The sequence below is a fragment of the Trichomycterus rosablanca genome, chromosome 2 (assembly GCF_030014385.1).
Source record: "Trichomycterus rosablanca isolate fTriRos1 chromosome 2, fTriRos1.hap1, whole genome shotgun sequence".
NCBI classification, from domain to species: domain Eukaryota; kingdom Metazoa; phylum Chordata; class Actinopteri; order Siluriformes; family Trichomycteridae; genus Trichomycterus; species Trichomycterus rosablanca.
This window is the reverse complement of record NC_085989.1, coordinates 17,662,455-17,676,458: the sequence shown is the minus strand read 5'-3', so window position 1 is coordinate 17,676,458 and position 14,004 is coordinate 17,662,455. Positions and strand designations below refer to the sequence as shown.

The 14,004-nt window shown below is 41.2% G+C and overlaps 2 protein-coding genes across 3 annotated transcripts in view; one reads left to right on the top strand and one right to left on the bottom strand.

Moving 5' to 3' along the window:
• Window positions 1-14,004, bottom strand: part of LOC134330874 (dedicator of cytokinesis protein 7-like) — a 92,922-nt gene that overhangs the window by 40,795 nt on the left and 38,123 nt on the right. The window contains exons 15-21 of the mRNA XM_063012149.1: window positions 8,161-8,278; window positions 7,103-7,173; window positions 6,875-7,013; window positions 5,826-5,927; window positions 5,655-5,741; window positions 357-588; window positions 97-261 (exon numbers count right to left, since the gene is read on the bottom strand). Coding sequence (XP_062868219.1) covers window positions 97-261; window positions 357-588; window positions 5,655-5,741; window positions 5,826-5,927; window positions 6,875-7,013; window positions 7,103-7,173; window positions 8,161-8,278 — 914 coding nt within the window. The remainder of the gene's footprint in view (window positions 1-96; window positions 262-356; window positions 589-5,654; window positions 5,742-5,825; window positions 5,928-6,874; window positions 7,014-7,102; window positions 7,174-8,160; window positions 8,279-14,004) is intronic.
• Window positions 11,139-13,935, top strand: angptl8 (angiopoietin like 8). Of its 2 annotated transcripts, none has more exons than XM_063012140.1 (3): window positions 11,139-11,571; window positions 11,912-12,061; window positions 12,454-13,354. In XM_063012140.1, the coding sequence occupies exons 1-3, from the start codon at window positions 11,230-11,232 to the stop codon at window positions 12,541-12,543; spliced, it is 582 nt and encodes a 193-aa protein (XP_062868210.1). In that variant the 5' UTR covers window positions 11,139-11,229; the 3' UTR covers window positions 12,544-13,354. The 2 variants fall into 2 exon arrangements, with proteins under 2 accessions (XP_062868210.1, XP_062868202.1); XM_063012132.1 differs by having other exon boundaries at window positions 11,141-11,571; window positions 13,259-13,935.

The following is a 14,004-nucleotide window of genomic DNA, read 5'->3' as shown; positions in this document are numbered from 1 at the left end:
AAAGATGTTGATTTAAGATTGTATAAACTGGACACTGCTGCCCCTATTTAGGGCCCATGCCATAACTTATAACAGTGTTATGGTCAGATGGCTTACCAGTAGGGGGCATTACAGGCTCGGTGGTTGGTAGATGGAAACAGTAGTAGATGTACGAGGCCAGCAGATTGTTGCGACCATGTTGATCCTGGTTCCCCTCCAGATTCTTATGGATTTGGTTGACCAGAAGAGCCATGGCCTCAAAGGCAGCCCGTCCCAGGTTGACTGTGTTGGGGTGGAGGAAAAAAAAACTTTGATTAAAATAAAACAGAAAATATAAACCAGTAATATGGACAAGGGGTGGAGGGGTGTACAAGTACCGATCTGTCCTGCGATGACAGGAGGGTGGACAATGAGGAGGATGAGTTTGTTCAGCAGTTGGTGCAGGAAGCGCACACATGTATCCAACAGAGCTCCCTTCAAGGCTGCCATGCTGGCCTTAAGTTCAGCCTCCACATTAGCCTCAGTTATGATCACGTCCTTCAGTCGAAATGGAAATGAGTACTCCTCCAGGACATATACCAGGGTGAAGAACTTGTCCAGGTATGGGTCCTATAACAAACCACAGATGCAGTATAATAAGTCAAATATTAAACTACAAAGACATCAGTCACAGGAAAACCTTATGTAGTAAAGGGAACTTAAGAACAAACATCAGCAAAGAGGAACGCTGGTCAAAAATTAAAGCTCACTGGAGGGGATTACTCTACATACTCTAAACACTAACTGGTAAGGGATCTATAACATTATGAGCAGCAATCGGATAGAAATTATCAGGTGTAAAAGTGCAAATTTTGCCTATTTTTATTTGATAATCGACTGACTTTAGTTAATAGTTAACCGATAACAATATGCTTATACAAAACATATATATATATATATACAGTGTATCACAAAAGTGAGTACACCCCTCACATTTCTGCAATCTTTTCATGGGACAACACTATAGAAATGAAACTTGGATATAACTTAGAGTAGTCAGTGTACAACTTGTATAGCAGTGTAGATTTACTGTCTTCTGAAAATAACTCAACACACAGCCATTAATGTCTAAATGGCTGCAACATAAGTGAGTACACCCCACAGTGAACATGTCCAAATTGTGCCCAAAGTGTCAATATTTTGTGTGACCACCATTATTATCCAGCACTGCCTTAACCCTCCTGGGCATGGAATTCACCAGAGCTGCACAGGTTGCTACTGGAATTCTCTTCCACTCCTCCATGATGACATCACGGAGCTGGTGGATGTTAGACACCTTGAACTCCTCCACCTTCCACTTGAGGATGCGCCACAGGTGCTCAATTAGGTTTAGTCCATCACCTTTACCTTCAGCTTCCTCAGCAAGGCAGTTGTCATCTTGGAGGTTGTGTTTGGGGTCGTTATCCAGTTTTCGAAGGGAGGGGATAATGCTCTGTTTCAGAATGTCACAGTACATGTTGGAATTCATGTTTCCCTCAATGAACTGCAGCTCCCCAGTGCCGGCAGCACTCATGCAGCCCAAGACCATGATGCTACCACCACCATGCTTGACTGTAGGCAAGATACAGTTGTCTTGGTACTTCTCACCAGGTGCCGCCACACATGCTGGACACCATCTGAGCCAAACAAGTTTATCTTGGTCTCGTCAGACCACAGGGCATTCCAGTAATCCATGTTCTTGGACTGCTTGTCTTTAGCAAACTGTTTGCTGGCTTTCTTGTGCGTCAGCTTCCTTCTGGGATGACGACCATGCAGACCGAGTTGATGCAGTGTGCGGTGTATGGTCTGAGCACTGACAGGCTGACCTCCCACGTCTTCAACCTCTGCAGCAATGCTGGCAGCACTCATGTGTCTATTTTTTAAAGCCAACCTCTGGATATGACGCCGAACACGTGGACTCAACTTCTTTGGTTGACCCTGGCGAAGCCTGTTCCGAGTGGAACCTGTCCTGGAAAACCGCTGTATGACCTTGGCCACCATGCTGTAGCTCAGTTTCAGGGTGTTAGCAATCTTCTTATAGCCCAGGCCATCTTTGTGGAGAGCAACAATTCTATTTTTCACATCCTCAGAGAGTTCTATGCCATGAGGTGCCATGTTGAATATCCAGTGGCCAGTATGAGAGAATTGTACCCAAAACACCAAATTTAACAGCCCTGCTCCCCATTTACACCTGGGACCTTGACACATGACACCAGGGAGGGACAACGACACATTTGGGCACAATTTGGACATGTTCACTGTGAGGTGTACTCACTTATGTTGCCAGCTATTTAGACATTAATGGCTGTGTGTTGAGTTATTTTCAGAAGACAGTAAATCTACACTGCTATACAAGTTGTACACTGACTACTCTAAGTTATATCCAAGTTTCATGTCTATAGTGTTGTCCCATGAAAAGATATAATGAAATATCTGCAGAAATGTGAGGGGTGTACTCACTTTTGTGATACACTGTATATATATATATATATATATATATATATAAAAAAACTGTTTCATATCAGCCAGATTTTATGATTTATTTAATAAAAAAATAATAATAGAGTGAACATGGCAGTCATGAAAAAGAGTAATGCCAAGATCACACTACCTGACTTTCAGGTTGCTGTACAGTTCACACTACACGACTGGGTATCTTGTAATCAGGAGTTTTTCAAGTCAGTGTGGCTTTCACACTACACGACTGATCGGCGATAGGGGGTTTCACACTACACCATCTATCACCAACTGGAATTGCAGGCGAGCTTCTCTGGTCTCACCACATCCAAAAATGCACGTCAACAAGTAGCGAGCGATCAAAGTTTGTGCACTGATGTGCAGCGTAAAATCAAGGAGGAAAAATAAATGAATCTGAGTGGATTTGGCAACCCGAACAGTATGGCTTGTTCTATAGTGAGTTGGAGGTTAATTAATATTTTTGCAATGCAACGTTGGTGTTTTTTGTAGAGAACGATCAAGTCTGAAATACTGTAAAACGTGTGTGTGCTGATGTATTCTGATATAAACTATATTATCCCCGTCCCACCTGTTTACACTCCTCTCCTGCGTTTCCCCTCACACTGTATCTTGCGTTCTAATTGGCTGTTCGACATAGCAGATATCTGACATGCTAGAAATCTCGATCCGGTCGCCGAGTGCTCGGCGAGCCGGTCGGATCGAGTTGTTGGGTAGTTCACACTTAGTGATTGAGAGCCGAGTTTCGATCGCCGAGCAAATGTCGAGTTGCTCCCGAGCCGGCAAATCTAGCGCCGACCAGTCACCGAGCGAAAATCAGGGCAAAAATCGTGTAGTGTGAACTAGGCATAAGTAAACAACAGTCGAAGAACACAAATCTGCTGAAACCTGTTAGAACCAGTGTTTTTTTTTGTTTTTGTTTTTTTGGAAATGGAAAAATTTTTTTAGTAAATAAGTACAAGTCAGCTTAAGTGCTTAGTAAAAAGGTGGGTTTTTAATCGTTTTTTAAAGACAGCAAGAGACTCAGATGTTCAGACAGACAGAGGAAGTTCGTTCCACCACTTGGGTGCTAGAACAGAGAAGAGCCTTGATGCTTGTCTTCCTTTAGTCCTGGGTGGAGGATCAAGTCGAGCGAGACTAGTGGCTCGGAGGTTGCGTGGTACAGAGCGGGGTTTGATTAAACCTCTAAGGTAGTTTGGGGCTGGTCCATTTTTGGCTTTGTAGGCGAGCATCAGTGTTTTAAACTGAATGCATGCAGCTACAGGAAGCCAGTGAAGAGAACGCAGCAGTGGGGTGATGTGGCAGTGTTTGGGCTGGTTATAAACCAGACATGCAGCTGCATTTTGAATGAGCTGCAAGGGTTTAATAGTGGACGAAGGAGCACCTGCCAGGAGGGAGTTGAAGTAGTCCAACCATGAGATTACAAGTGACTGGACCAGAATCTGGGTAGCTGTAATAAATTGAACGTGGCAGTCATGAAAAAGAGTAATGCCAAGTTTCCAAGTCGTCAGGTTGCTGTACAGTTAACACTACACAACTGGATCTCTTGTAATCGGGAGTCTTTCAAGTCAGTGTGGCTTTCACACTACACGACTGATCGGCGATAGGGGGTTTCACACTACATGATCTATCTTCTCTTGTCTCACGAAACCAAACGTGAGAAGTGACGAGGGGTTTAATGAAACATCCAAAAATGCACGTCAACAAGTAGCGAGCGGTCAAAGTTTGTGCGCTGATGTGCAGCGTAAAATCAAAGAGAAAAAAAATTAATCTGAGTGGATTGGGCTACACGAATAAACGATACACGATAAATGTTTTTTGCAATGCAACGTTGGTGTTATGTTTTGTAGAGAATGATAAGGTCAGAAATACTGTAAAACTTGTATGTGTGCCGATGTATTCTGATATAAACTATATTATGCCCCAGTCCCACCTTTTTACACTCCTCCCCTGCATTTCCCCTCACACCGTATCTTGCTGTTCCACATAGCACTCATTGCCAGTTCGGCAACTCAGACCCAGATATTTGACATGCTATAAATCTCTCTTCGTGCTAGACATGCTAGATATGACATGCTAGATATCTCAACAACCCGATACGAGTGGCTCGCCCAGCGTCGCTCGGATCGGGTTGTTGAGTAGTTCGCACATAGCGATTGAGAGCCGAGTTTCGATTGCCGAGCGAACACTGAGAATCAGGGCAAAAATCGTGTAGTGTGAACTAGGCATTAGATGAACATTAACATTGTGAGCAGAACCAGGTCAGCATCTTGACAGTAAATTACATACTGTAACTGAATATGCTAATCATTATTAAGAGATATGCCAGTATATTAAAGCTTTTTCCTGGTTATTATGAGATGATAAACAGAGTTGTGGCTTTTTATACTGGAACATGATGCAAAATATCCAGATTATTTCAGTAAACTAATTTTACAAAAGAATCAAATAATCCAGCTTGTGATTTTATCACAAAAAATTATTTAAATACTTTTTTAAATACTTTTGGCTGCTCCTGTTTAGAGGTCGCCACAGCACATTATTCTGGTCTGCATACCTGATTCGGCACAGTTTTACATTGGACGCCCTTCCTGGCACATCTTATTTTTTTCTGTCCTAGGGCTGGCATTTGGCAATTCCAACCCTCTCAGGCATAGCCAATAATGTCTGTTTAGACGACCAAGCGGGTGATGGCACCGCTGAGATTTTCAAATCAACAGTCTGAGCTTTTGTGTGTTTAGAGATCTGTAGTTCCACTCTCAGTTTAAACCGTCAGCTGTTGAAAATGAATTTGAATGACCTTTTTAACCAAGTGCATTAATCGAACAATGCCTTTTTCCTGTTATCGATTAACTGGTTAATCATTGGCATCCCTAATAGATGACCCTTTATTTACTGCTAAAATGATTGGTGAATGGTTTGATTTTGTAACTTTATATGTACACGTAGTTAGAAAGTTGTTGAGCGCACTCATCCCTTGAAAGGCTAGAGGATTTTCTTTTTTTAAGCATGTTCAAACATTTTATAACAAACTACTTTTATTACAGTAGATCATAAATAAAGGCTGTTCTGTATGTAAACACTAGCCTGTCTGTTCATTAACTTCTTGAACTGAGTACGCTGTATTAACAGTGATATATATTTTTTGATATTTGGTTCACATTAACATTTAACACTCATACCTGAGTGTGAACTGACGAGGCTGCTGTCACCTCGACACTGAACACTGCTTTATGATTGTCCACCCACTTCATACCTGGAAGCTGCACCTGAAAGACACAGATCTTAACTATATTAATTTAAAATGAACCCACACCTACACCCAGTGAAACAGTAATACAAGCTTAACTTACGTCAGGGGTGAGGACAGAGTAGCTGGGTGGAGGTTTCTCCACTGACACAGGCAGGCTAAAGGATCCTGTGCGGAGACGACCATGCTGCATCAGAGGGATCCACTAAAAAGAGGAGCACAAACTCTTACTAACATCTTCTAATAAATATATAGTACATATAAACAGACTTAATCCATGATTTACTGAGGACTGCGAAGTGTAAAACATACTAACTTGATCAAATGAAATAAATGCAAGCTATACCAAGGCCAATGTCTCAAATATACAGTCGAGTTACTGAGTCACATTATTATGACAAGCAGCTAATATACAGAGTAACCGCTGTGACAGGCTGGGAGTGATTCAGTAAGGTTGTCACAGGTATCTGGAGCCATGCTGACTGCAGTGCACCCCACAGCTGCTGGAGGGTGTGTGGTGGAAGATCCATAGAGCGAACATTTCGATCGAGGTGGTCCCACAGATGCTCAACTGGGTTTAAGTCTGGGAAATTAGGGGGAAAAGCGTGACTTCCTTCATGAGCTATGCCCTCCGTCATCAAAAGTAGAAAGTGGTCATAATAATGTCGACAGTGTATATCATCTGTGTAAAAATGTTATAAAATGAGTCATGTGTGTGGAGGATTAATATAGGGTGCTAAAGGGTAATGAAGAGTATATAATACAAATAGTTTACTTTTGCACCAGCATTAGGAATCAGGGTGGGTATATTAATCTGATGCCCAATTCACATAGTGACAGTTAACAGTTACAAGCTAAGAAGTTTCCCCCCCTCAAAACATCAGGACTAATCCTGTCAACTTTTCCTGTCAAAGCTCTGTTTGCTCACATAAACATTTAATAGCAATAATCAAATTCAGGGCTTTTGGCATTTCCTTTCAATCTAGTGATTTCAATTCCTAATAAAAATTCCTCTGACCCTTGCACCACCCCATACTGGCAAAGGAAGGCTGCAGACAGGCACTGCCTCCTCTGACACATGTGAGATCGTCCCTTAAACAAGCCTTGCTATTAAGTGACTGAACAAAAGAGTAAGAAGGTGGGGGTTCCTACAGTGTAGCCCACAGGTGTCTCCAGCAGTGTGTTCTGCTTGGGCTGGCAGCTGATGTGGTAGAAGGTAAACAGCAGGTGGTGGTTGTCAGTCAGGTTGGCAGGAATTTTCATCTTTACCTCTTCGTAAAATTCAGGGGATCTAGGGAAAGGAAAAACAAGATTTTTTTTGAGAAACGAGTGATTGAAACAGCCTGAGTATGATCAATTTTTGCAGGTTGGGGCTCTTACTTGTTATGATAAATCACAGGTGTGTATGCCTCTTTGTAGAATTCTGCACAACTGGATTTCCCAAATATCACCTTATATAAAAAAAAAGTAATAAAATAAGTGCACATAGAATTAACCACATTTTAAACATCATGTTAATGCGACTTTAAAACTGCTTTGCACTTGTTTTCTTGTGTTCCTACTGTTCAGACTTGCTGCTTTGTCGCTCTACTTTAAAACGTTGCTGGTAAGCATAAAGTTTAATTATACTGACATGTTTGCCATGGACCTTTCAAAAATGCATATCCAATCAAACAAACTTTATACGCTTTAGTAAGACGTGACTTGCTTCTTCAGCAATATCACTCGGCTCAGCTGGGAGTTGGCTCTTTTTGCTCCCAAACAGGTCTTTGTTTATATGTTCTGCGTTAATATGTTTTTAAAGTAAGCCAAACTTACTTAAAAAAATTATGATCCATGAATGTTGCGTTTTGTATAACTCAAGCGGCTTAACAACATTTTAAAGTAATCCCAACCTAATAAAATAACATCAAAACTATTCAAAACAATGTAAAAAAAAAAAAAAAAAAATTTTATAATATAAATTCTAAACACAATGAAGTAGCACATCCCAAATATAGCCAATCACGTCAGCGTGTAAATGCCTAATCTGCTGGGACATTCAAACGCTCGATCTCAGCTTTAGCGTAATTTCACCACTTGTTGCCACAGACAGATACAATGAAATTAAAAGAGTAGTACGTTTATGACATGAGGTCTGCTGTTGTCACAAAAAAAACAGTTCAGACATGTTTATTCTCATGACAAGCAAGGCAAAGCTCATTACTTAAAGCAGAGAACCAATTTTGTAACACTAACTGCTAGAGCTACCAATTTTTTATGTGACGTCGCATTAAAGCAGTACAGATGCCTAATACATGTCAATGTATTAAATGTGGGTGATAAAATGCTATCAAGTGAGAAGTGCATATACTGTATATTAAGTAAGTGGTTCGTCTAGCAATGCTCCAACATTTTGTTATTGTCAAAATTTGATCTAAGCACACTTTACAACTCACAGGCATTGCCTGGTTGGGGTCCTCCCCTGCCATGAACTGCACTTTTACAGCAATGTTGCGCACTGAGCCCTGTCTGCTGCTGAAGTTTAGACTCTGGGGGTACACATACAACAAGTTCCTAAAGACAGACAAAGGAAAAGAAGAGGGTGGTGTAGAGAGAGAGAGCGAGAGAGAGAGAGAGAGAGAGAGAGAGAGAGAGAGAGAGAGATAGATTAACACACATTATATTAACACAGAGTTAGAGTAACAAGTAACATTATGCACTGGCTATATATTTCTTCTGACAATTAAAACTTTGATGTATGACATTAATGTAGCAACATTTGGCAACTAACAGAGTTCTGAAGAGTCCTTAAAGTGAATGCATTAACTGCGGATGTGTCAGTCACACTGAAGAATTATTTGATGGTTAAAGGAGAACAGTCTCAACACATGGCAATGTATGTCATTAACAAATGGCATCAGCAAAGTGGAACAGTGGTCATATGTGGAAGAAAACATACTGCCAGTGTTACAGCAAACAAACTGGGTGTCATAAGCTTTATTACAACGCTGGAATTTAGAGCAGGGCCGCTATTCAGAAACCCTTCATATCAAAGGCTGATGCATTAACGCACACAACTTAGTGAAAGAAACACAAAAATGAAGAGAAAAAATCCAATGAAAAAAAAATACTGTCTGATAAATCTGTTTCCACAAATGAATCAAAAAAGGAAGCCAACAGATGTTTTTGCCTACAAGGGTAAAACATCAATTGCTTAAAATAAATGATATGCTTCTGACTTTGTAACAACAGTTTAGTGAAGGCTCTTTTCTATTCTAGGATGACTGTGCCCCTGTGCACAATACAAGGTCTATAAGTCATGGTTTGACAAATCTGGTGAAAAAACTTAACATACACAGAGCCCTGACCTTTTTTCTGAAATTTTCCCCTTTATCTTCCAATCTAATCATTTCCAATTCCTGATTGTGAAACTGCTGCAGTTTGCACAACCCCAGATCTGCTCTGATTAAGGAGAGCCAGATCACCACACATCCCCTCTGACACGTGTCTAATCTGTGGCCACTTTGGTCTAGTTTAGTTTTCCGCCGGTGTGAGATGCCAGCATACTTATATCTTTCTGGGAACTCACCCGATGTTGCAGCGTTTTTGGCCTGAGAGGGCAGATTGCTGTAGAAGTGGTGGACCCTACCTGTAAATCAATGTCATGCATGGGCAGTGCAATTTGGTGTGGTCGACCTGCACAATTCCTGTTTTATCTGCTTTATCTGTGCTTTAACATTGTTTCTGTTATTTTCGCCACCTTATCTAACTGCAATTGTCCCCTTTGTGTTAGTGACTATAATTGTTCTAGCTTGGTTAAAACATATTGCTGTTGGTTTGTTTTTATTCTTGCAGGTGCAGGGCTTAACCTTGTGTTTCACTTGTGAGTTGGCAAGCTGCTCGGAGTGCCTTCGACAAGCAAGTTCTCAGAAAAAGAGTAAAGAAAGGAAACCCAGAACAAGACAGGGACGGCAATGGATAAGCGACCCACCAGTCCATCAACTGGCGTGGGTCCATGTGTTTTTGTTTTAAAGGCCAAAAAGTGCCATGGCATAGACTAGGTTTCCAGGAGCCAGCAAATTGGTTCAGAAAAAACAGTGATAAATAGAAACACCTACACCTGGAGCGAATTAATGCTTAATGAGGCACAGGTGACTGACAGTTAAAAGGAACTGACCCATCGATCATCTGCACCTCCATGCCTCTCTGACGGTCATAAATGGCAAGACAAGAGCACATGATTCTTTAACCATGTCGATCTCTATTAGAGATGGGCTTCTTACACCATGGTTTGAGAATGTGATGTCCAACAAGCTCATGGCTAGGTGTCCACATACCTTTGCCTTTAATCTACAAATGATTTTATATATTATAAGGTTTTATGATTATATCCAAGTTAATATTTTATATCATATTTAGAGTAACTTATACATAAAATATGTGCGAATGGTGAACCAAAATGAGGGTGGAGTAATTGCAGTTACTTTAATCATGGTAAGCTCAACTAGCAGCAGTTAAGCAATTATGTAATCATTATTACAGGTAATAAGTAATTTAGGTAATGAGGTAGTTATCCTAGCAACCCTAGAACAAAAAAATCTTTTTTATTAATTATTTTAAGGTCATCAGTTATCAGATCATACCCTGAGACTACTGAGTGATTATGGTTTCCTATGTGAAGTGAACTAGGACTGTGCTATTTTGGTAAGCTCCAAAGTCAAGACAGATGATGCAACAAGCATTGAAAAGAATGACCTTAAAACCTTTCTCTATTTACCAAATCAAACAATGAAGAGCTGATTACAGCATGTACACTGTCCCAGTCTGATAATATGACATACACTGATCAGCCATAACATTAAAACCACCTCCTTGTTTCTACACTCACTGTCCATTTTATCAGCTCCACTTACTGTCAGTGTCACTGCAGTGCTGAGAATGACCCGCCACCCAAATAATACCTACTCTGTAGTGGTCCTGTGGGGGTCCTGATCATGGAAGAACAGCATGAAAGGGGGCTAACAAAGCATGCAGAGAAACAGATGGACAACAGTCAGTAATTGTAGAACTACAAAGTGCTCCTATATGGTAAGTGGAGCTGATAAAATGGACAGTGAGTGTAGAAACAAGGAGGTGGTTTTAATGTTATGGCTGATCGGTGTAATTTACAAAACTTACGTTGTAAAACCAGTTTGTTTGTTTTTATTAAACAACCGTGTCAAACCTTATTAATCTGAACCTTCCATCTGAGTATCAAACCTATTATTTTAAGTAACCCTTGAGGGTAAGAGTGTTCGAACAAATGTGACATCAGGCTGACTGATTGCTGGCATTCATCAGGGTCACTCAAACAGGCAAGAAAAAAGGCCGCTTTTGCCAGACTGATTGGGTAATTTCTGCACCCACATGAAGTGTATAAATAATAGTAAGGGCTGCCAGCTACAGATGTGCAGAGCTTCAGAGCAAAAGGACTTACTGCACTACTACAGCTCTGAACATTTATATCATCTGGCATTTATAATTGAATGCGCCTTCCACTGTACCTACGGACTATTTCTTGTGCCATGCCATCCAACTTCAACATGTTGGCATTTCTGTGTGTGTGGGTGTTTGGGGCGTCCTCGTTGCCTGCCACGACCCGAACCGAGGCGAGGTTAGCACTAGTAGACGACATGAATGTGCTGATGTATGGAGTGCTGCAATTTAGCGAGTCACTGCATGACATGTACAAGAACACCGAGAAAAGGCTGGAACGCGTCACCCGTGCCATCAGTCATGCAGAAAGTCTGCTGAAGCGCCTGGGGCACGACACGGAGCAGGCTGCCCATTCCAAGCGTCAGATCGAAGCGAGGCTTGGCCTCCTCCAGGTGAGGGTGTGGCGTTGTACATTTACTAACACGCATGTGAAGTCTGGCTTTGCTGGGAACGCTGCCAGGTAGGTCAGCAGATACAGATGTAAGGAGATAGCAGCTGATTTTGCACTTTGTGTAAGCTTATATGGAGGTAAGAGGCAAGGGACACTTAGTCATAATCAGATCTGGGACCTATTGCGTATGTTGTATAGAACATCACCCACAACAGTCAGTGTAATGTTACTAAGGAAAACAAGACAAAGAGAAAGAATGATCTACCATGTTATCAGCAGACAAACTCATACTCGGATCAGTTATGAGAGAGCAGGGTTATTAAACAGATGTTCTTTTGTAGGTACAGATGGCAACGCTACAGGTTGAGACTAAACAGACCAAAGGATTAGTCAACAAGGTGGAACAGGATGAGGTGCATCTAAAGCACAAACTGAGCGATCTAGAGGCACGACTGAGTAACTTTACTCCTGAAAGGATCAAAGCACTAAAGGTGAATGCACTAAGGGGCAATAACCCCCTTACTTTCATTAGTGATCAGTGTAAAACACCCTTGCATATGAAGCTATTCAACCAAAAATGCTAACATTTTTCCACTTGACCTAATGGATTGGAAATCTAAGTGACTTCCTTTCCTTTACAATAGCTGAATTGACTAGATGCACACAGTGGTGTTGAGTTACTTTCAGTAAAATCTTAGCCAGCCACATAACTTCTGCTATCCATACTGTTGCTGTGATTTACATCGATCAGCCATAACATTAAAACCACCTCCTTGTTGTTACACTCACTGTCCATTTAATCAGCTCCACTTACCATATAGAAGCATTTTGTAGTTCTACAATTACCGACTGTAGCCTATCTGTTTCTCTGCATTCTCTGCAGGACTCCCAGGAACACTACAGAGCAGGTATTATTTGGGTGGTGGATTACTCTCAGCACTGCAGTGACACTGACATGGTGGTGGTGTGTTAGTGTGTGTTGTGCTGGTATGAGTGGATCGGACACAAAAATGCAGATGGAGTTTTTAAACCCCTCACTGTCACTGCTGGACTGAGAATAGTCCACCAACCAAAAATATCCAGCCAACAGCGCCCCATGGGCAGCGTCCTGTGACCACTGATGAAGGTCTAGAAGATGACCAACTCAAACAGCAGCAATAGATGGGCGATCGCCTCTGACTTTACATCAACAAGGTGGACCAACTAGGTAGGAGTGGACAGAGAGTGGATGCGGTATTTAAAAACTCCAGCAGCGCTGCTGTGTCTGATCCACTCATACCAGCACAACACACACTAACACACCACCACCATGTCAGTGTCACTGCAGTGCTGAGAATTATCCACCACCTAAATAATATATGCTCTATGGTGGTCCTGTGGGGGTCCTGACCATTGAAGAACAGGGTAAAAGCAGGCTAAAAAGGTATGTAGAGAAACAGGTGGACTACAGTCAATAAATTGTAGAACTACAAAGTGCTTCTATATGGTAAGTGGAGCTGATAAAATGGAGGTGGTCATAATGTTATGCCTAATCAGTGTATGTCTAGTGGCGGAAATGTGTAAAAGAAAGAGTGCTGCTGTGTGCCTTTCTTCTGTGTGCCTCCAGTAGGGACAACAATGTACTTTATTGTTGTACATTTCCTAACTGTTACTAACTCCAATCATTTTGCCATATATCTTTGTGACAGGACGTCACCCAGAAGCACAACACCCTTCTGGACAACTTGATAAGCTGGACAGAGAAACAGAAAGAACAACTGGAACATCAGAATCAGCAGCTGGCTGAGTTACAGAAACAGACGAGCAAGAACGTTTGAGTTTTCCTCTCCACTGTTCCAGTCCACAGTTCAGAAGTGGCACAGATCTAAACACTAACAGTAGATGATCTGGTGACTCATGCCAATGTTTGCCAGTCTTTTCAAGAATTCTCTTTTAGTCCTTGTTCCCCAGTGTGTTATAGTTATTATCTAACTGTGATTGTGAGCATTTTGTGAAAGTTCATTCATCTGCAGGATAGACAGAACTTTCTATTAACACTCCAGATATACCAACATACTATTGCTTTTTTTTTTTTAGCCTAAATGTTGGTAGAAAATTCAAATTGTTTTTTTTTTATTGGTGTACATGTACAATTAGGATGTTCGTCTAGCTTGGTGTAGGTTACTGATGCAGACAATTAGATAAAATACACTGTCCTGACTGTAATTCCCAATTAGAGTACAATGTGTTCAAATCACTATACTGCAAGCACATCACAAATAAATAGGAAATGACTAAATAATCAAGAACTGATCATTTTATCATGTGTATTAAAATGGACATAAAGTATGTTTGCACTTTGTTGGAATAAATTGCACATCTGAAATCTTCAAAGCATTATTTAAGCGACTCATCATACAGTGCATGTTGAGTCACTGACCTGTAAGAGACTGAC